Source organism: Musa acuminata, chromosome BXJ3-1 (assembly GCF_036884655.1).
Source record: "Musa acuminata AAA Group cultivar baxijiao chromosome BXJ3-1, Cavendish_Baxijiao_AAA, whole genome shotgun sequence".
Classification (NCBI taxonomy): domain Eukaryota; kingdom Viridiplantae; phylum Streptophyta; class Magnoliopsida; order Zingiberales; family Musaceae; genus Musa; species Musa acuminata.
The window spans coordinates 43,979,110-43,985,103 of record NC_088349.1 but is presented as its reverse complement, the minus strand read 5'-3'; the positions used below and the strand labels follow the sequence as shown (position 1 = coordinate 43,985,103).

General features: G+C 38.1%; 1 protein-coding gene across 6 annotated transcripts; it reads left to right on the top strand.

Moving 5' to 3' along the window:
* The first annotated feature begins 1,962 nt into the window (after positions 1 to 1,962).
* On the top strand, positions 1,963 to 5,350 carry LOC135628234 (large ribosomal subunit protein eL28y-like). 6 transcript variants are annotated; one of them, XM_065134815.1, is made up of 4 exons: positions 1,963 to 2,101; positions 2,523 to 2,728; positions 2,822 to 2,985; positions 5,038 to 5,350. In XM_065134815.1, exons 2-4 carry the CDS (start codon positions 2,581 to 2,583, stop codon positions 5,170 to 5,172), a joined length of 447 nt encoding a protein of 148 aa, XP_064990887.1. In that variant the 5' UTR covers positions 1,963 to 2,101; positions 2,523 to 2,580; the 3' UTR covers positions 5,173 to 5,350. The 6 variants fall into 6 exon arrangements, with proteins under 6 accessions (XP_064990887.1, XP_064990884.1, XP_064990886.1 ...); XM_065134812.1 differs by having other exon boundaries at positions 1,966 to 2,101; positions 2,576 to 2,728; XM_065134814.1 differs by having other exon boundaries at positions 1,977 to 2,101; positions 2,579 to 2,728.
* Positions 5,351 to 5,994: the final 644 nt, after the last annotated feature.

Sequence of the window (5,994 nt, the reverse complement as noted above, 5' to 3'; positions counted from 1 at the left end):
CATCACGATCTGATTCTCATTGCACAAATCCAAGGACATCACAATATATGTATGCATTTATGCAATAGTTATAAAGTGATATATGCCAAAATATAATAAGCAAAAAGATTCTATATTAAGTCATATGTGTCATCACTCACGTGCCATCAATATTAGATTGCGACTCCATGTCAATACAGCCCCCGCTGCACCACTCAAGGCCTAGCAGCATACTGAACTCATTGCACACTTCAGCCTCCTACGGACGTATCCTTCACATGCCGAATAGAAAGTTTCAATGCTCCATGGCGCCGAGTTTCAATCGCCTTGGGATGGCCACGAACATTCCATCGTCCGCATACAAGCCCATGCATGAGTACCAAATTCTTTGAGTTAGCAATTCCCCTCACCTCTGTGAGCTTTGCATAACTCTTTCGGTCGCTGAACAACTCATTCCACCTTGTATGGTCTCATCCTTTACCAAGCGCCTCGCTTGTCTTGAGCACCATCAAGTATAGTTATCTACATTGAGCCATAGCTCAAACTCAGCCATCCCAACCTTTGTGCGCTCCGTATTCTTCCAAGCTTGCCTGTTCTCGTGGTGCCTCCTGCGCGAAGGGTTGGCCATTCATCTGAATGTCAATGTCAGATACCTGCTCCTCCGAGCGACTCCTTTTCCCTACATCTCCATGCCCGTTTTCCCTCAAACGGTCGCGTGTGTGCTGATTGCCCTCAACGTAGCCCCGCTAGGTCCCTCATGTTTGCATGCTAAGTGTTTCTATGAGTGCTTGTCCCGTTCTGATACCATCTGTCACGGACTTAGCTAGTTTTGCCTAAGTCGTGCAGCACCCTTGCATGTCCGCCCGTAAAGGTCAGCCTCTCATTGTCTCTTAGGACCAACAAAAGAGAGAACGGGTTAGAGAAAATGCCTCAATCGGGATCCACAAGCAAATATCTCCGAAAACACTTCATAGACAATGCAAATTACAAACAGACTTTACAGAATAGTTGCACAATAAAGGGTAAAATGGTAGGGAATACATTATCGACTAATCAGCATCCAACATATAACTACCACATGGAGTCTAGATTACCTTCTATTTATCCACCCGTGTGAACAAGAGGCCAAATAATATTCCAGGAAGTATTCCCCTCCCTTGTCATAGAATACTCCACGAAATATTATGTCCCCTTGCGACTAGATATAAAAATATATCTTTAACACAATGAGAAAGGGAATGATCTTTTTCGACTACTCACATCCATACTTAGAGATCTAGAGTTACTAACTTGAGCATCAGAAGGATCAGATTCAAAAATTTTAATCTCGATCTTCGTACATATAACAGCTTGAGAGTTTAATATTTCTACTTTAAAGACACCTCAAATAGCCCGGCACATACATGTTCGAACTACATTTGTCTAACCAGGACGTGTTATTTTTCCTCATCAATCTCCATTCTCAAATATATTATCATGTGATTTAGTGAATTTATTAAGATTTTTCTTGACAAGGTATATATTTAAATATTTTTTATTAATTTAATACTAATTCTTACGGATCAATAAAATACTTATGATTTGATATACAATAAAATTTTAATCCTTTCTGTACAAATATACATTGTAGAGAATCTCTCCAAACGTGGCATGACGTCCATTTTGTCGAGAGTAACGGTTACACTCGCTACCAAGCGATAAAAACATGTGTTGCAGAGAATCACTACGGCCAAGATTACAGAGGCTTCACGTCGGATACCGTATAATTCCCGATCATATACGGACAATACAGCAACATTTGTTAGTGCTGTTGAGACTTTTTGAAGGCCGTCCGTCCGATTGCCACCGTCTCACTCTGGTTTCGAAGAGTTAGTAGTACGGAAGCGAGGAGCCCATAAGCCCGTCTTAGGCTGCAGAGAACCATTTGAGCCTTCTTAATGGGCCTAACACAGCTGTTTTGAGCCCAATTTGGTCATTTCACTGGTTGCAGTGGTAGTGGAAGTTTTGGGATCGCGATATAAAGTGGGGATTTAGGGTTCCACGCGGCATTCCGTATTCCGCCGTCTCACGCCGCGCTCAGAGAGGCCGACGGGAGTCTTCACCGCTACCTCAAACTTGTCTGGTTTGATAGTTCGATCCTGATCTAAACCCTCGATCCCTCCTATCTCTGAAGCCCTCTTGTTTTTTCCCTCATGTTTTGAGCGATTCGATCTTAGATGTAGTCTCAGGTCGTTGATTCGATCATGTGGGTTTCCTGTGAGGAGTGGTTTCTCTGTCCTTTTTCTTTTTCCGAATTCTTGGATATCCGTTGCTTGTCAAGATCTTTTGAACGGTCTAGGGTTTTGATTGTCGCTACTCATCGTCCTTCGAGGTTTCGAAGTGAGAACCTTTAGTTGGTTGTGTTTGCACGTTTGTGGTGTTGTGGCGTTTTCATCCGTTCTTTTTTATTGTTTCTGACATTTTTGTTTGGAGAAACCTCAGTTGATATTCTTCCTTTCAGTGTTTGTATCCTCATATTGAAGGATTTCATTTCTTGGTTTCAGTTAGCTATCTCAACTTTGGCTCTTTTAATTGGATGCTTGGTGAATCTTCGCAGTAGAAATGGCTACTGTCCCTGGCCCGCTCATCTGGGAGATCGTGAAGAAAAACAATGCATTCCTTGTGAAGCAATTCGGCAATAGCACTGCCATGGTGCAGTTCAGCAAGGAGCCTAACAATCTCTACAATGTCAATTCCTACAAGCACTCTGGTGAGAATTTTTGGGTTCCTTCTTGGCCCATCTTTTTTTTAAGCATGTGAGCTGCACTTACTTGGTGTTTTTTTGCTGAATGAAAATTTACAGGATTGGCAAACAAGAAGTCGATGACCATTCAGCCCAGTGGGAAGGACCTCTCAGTTGTTCTTGCAACAGCCAAGACAAAGAAGCAGAACAAACCTGGTAGCTTATATCACAGATCAGTCATGAAGAAGGAGTTCCGTAAGATGGCAAAAGTTGTTATGAATCAGGTATCAGCTCCATCAAATTTGTGAAATCTCAACATTTTATTATAATGCTCTCTGGCTCTGGCACATCCTTGTTGTGTTATCTGATAGACTAACATTTCTATGTGCCTTTCATGTGTTGTCTTTTAGGTAACAATTTTACTATGAGCCGAAGTTGAGGTTTCAAGGATGTATTATAGCTTAGTTGGTAGAGTAAAATTTTGTTTATGATAAATTTATATATTTCTTGATGTAGTCTCTTCCTCTTAGCACAGTAAAAGTAAATCTATTAAGATTTATTCTCAATACATAATTGTTTGTTTTATATCACTAAGCATGCCTAATAAGTTACAGTGATGAAGGAAAAAAATAAGTCAAATAAACCTAGATACCATGTTTGTAATTATACTGATACAGTTCGCTAGCATGTGTTTATGTTATATTGTACTTGTAGAATTGGCCGACACCGCTATCGTATGCATGATCCAAACTGGTATTGTCCATGGGCATTCTGATTTTTGCTGATTCTTAGATGTCTAGAAATGGGGTCAGATTGACTAGAGTCAATCAAGCTTGACTGAGTTGGACCAGTTTTGGTTAATTTTGTGGTAGCCTCAAACTAAAAAAAAAAATACGTGAGAGGGGAAGGAGAAGAAGTAAGCCGAGATGGCTGTCTGGCGAAAAAAGGAACATGTGACTTCTTTTACTTTTGCTATTCCTTTAATCAATGTATGTGCATTGTCACTGTTGTTGCATAATTTGATTCCACCATTATATGTGATAAAGAGGAAATTATTATAAAAACTTATTTTTGTAAACATTTTTCTTATGTGTCAATTTCATATGTTATCTCCTTTTTATAGTTATTTTTCTTATGAAAATATAATGGTAATTTGACCTTTTAGCATATGATATCTTTCATCAATTTTCTTGTAACGTAGTTTGTTGGCTGATTTTGATCTCACTGGGCTGATCCAGTCAGTCCTATCAATATAATGTATCGTCCCTAGCCGAACTATAGCAATCTTGTGAATGATGCTTATAATTAGTTGCACACTACATTTTAATGTGTAGTTTGTTCTGTCAACCCTTTAACAACCGAAGATATTCTTGATATTTAGTATACACTTAAGAGAAGTTCTTAAGATACACAAACAATCTGTTTTCAAGATTCAGTTTTGAGTTTCTGTTAACATAAAGACAAACTGCTCTTTTAAGCTGAACATCTGTCATCTGTTTAGCTAAATATTGTGGTTGTGCCCTATCAATTAATTCTCTTTTGCTTTACTTGTAAAGCCAAAAGATGCTCTTTTCTTGTTCATTGCTGAAGTTAATTGACGTACCGAGATCTGTTATTACTTCCTCATTTGGTTGAATATACATGCTTTTTTAGGTCTTCATTTCTCAAAAAATCTTTATATCTCTGTCATCTTTATGGATTTGCAGTTGATCCACAGTTTTTTTATTTTTAAATTTTTTGCATTTGAAAATGCTGCTACTAATGCATAAGGAAAGCCTCTCACCTCATTGGTTATTCAGTGAAATGCCCTTTCTAATCCTTTCTTTTATGTGTCAGTATTTTAAGCATGTCCACTGATCATTAACCAGTTAAAGATCTATGTTGGAGCTAAAGTCAATCAGGGGTCTTTTCTCTTCATTTTGCTGTATCAAGCATCAATGTTACTGCTAATACTTATTCTTTATATTTTATGTCTTGTTGCATGAGTAACAATTATTAGTTAAATTTTAGATCCACAGGTTTGGTTTTACTCTTGTGGTTCCGCAACTGTATTTTTTCTGCTGACCATCTTAAGTACCTAAATCTATAGCAATAAATTTGTATCTATTTCTGCTCTGCATCCTTTCTCATCTTTTGCTTTCCCCTCTGGTGGCTTCTCATACATGTTCTTGTGAAATATGAACTGTCTGCCGCTTCTCTTCCACTTCTGTATCTCAATCAGCAGAATTACTTAATTAAAGCACCAAAAGTTAGTCCTTGAGGGTGTTTTTTTCCCTCGTGTGTGCAAGTTTCTGATTGATTTCCCCCTTGTTTTGGTTTTGGTCTCTTGTTTGCAGGTGACTGATAACTACTACAGGCCAGATCTGACTCAAGCAGCCCTTGCACGGCTGAGTGTGGTGCATCGTAGCCTTAAGGTTGCCAAATCTGGTGCCAAGAAGAGGAACAGGCAGGCAGTTAAAGCAAGAAACTAGCTGTCCTTCAATTATTTTGGTTTGGTTCACGGAGTTTTTAACTGAAGAACTTGTCAACCTGGATCTCACAACTTCTTTTTGTTATTGTTAATTTCACCAGAAGAATTTACACACTCTAGTTTTAATTAGATTGTGTGATGCTATTGCTGCTAGTAAGAATTTCCAATTCAATGTGCTACTACTGCTCATTCTTCTGAAATGAGGTGTGTGAAATGTGGAGGAATGTTTCATCAAAGAGGCTAAATCTCTGTTGTAGTGCTGAGTTGCTTCGTTTGGGATATTCTTATCGTTAAAGCGTAACATACATTCACCATTTTGTTCATAAAAAATCTTCTTGCATTTTAATTTTCAGATTGTTGGTTTGTCAAAGTCATTTATTATTGGGTTACGTTTAATTAAGTTGATTGGTTAGTGCGCTCCAACGTGCATGGCAAGCACGACGTAATTTATATATTAAGAAACAGTAGTGCTTTCTAATGTCTTCTCAAAAGACACGATTGAATGTCATATCTGAAGAGTAGCAGTGGCTTCAACGACTTGATTCAAAATGGAATTCGATTTGGGTGCAATATCCTTCGCACTCAAAACTAGTCACAGTGGTTTTTCTTTTTGCAAATAAGAAAGAAAGGGCGATTTCCAAAAAAATAAAATAAAATTTAATCTTCACTTTATTCTCTTAGTTCTTCTCTCAGTTGTTTTTTTTTTTTTGTAAAAATAAAGATTTTGACCTTTTAGGCAAATGGCTCGGGTAAATACTATTTAAATGAGAAAAATCAGATCAAAATGAGTCGATTAATTTTCCTCTTTCCTCCACTGTTATTA

Coding starts and splice junctions, on each gene's coding strand:
- LOC135628234 (XM_065134815.1), top strand. CDS start 2,581: ATGGCTACTGTCCCTGGCCCGCTCATCTGGGAGATCGTGAAGAAAAAC. Junction 2,729..2,821: donor CAATTCCTACAAGCACTCTG/GTGAGAATTTTT, acceptor GAAAATTTACAG/GATTGGCAAACAAGAAGTCG. Junction 2,986..5,037: donor CAAAAGTTGTTATGAATCAG/GTATCAGCTCCA, acceptor TCTTGTTTGCAG/GTGACTGATAACTACTACAG.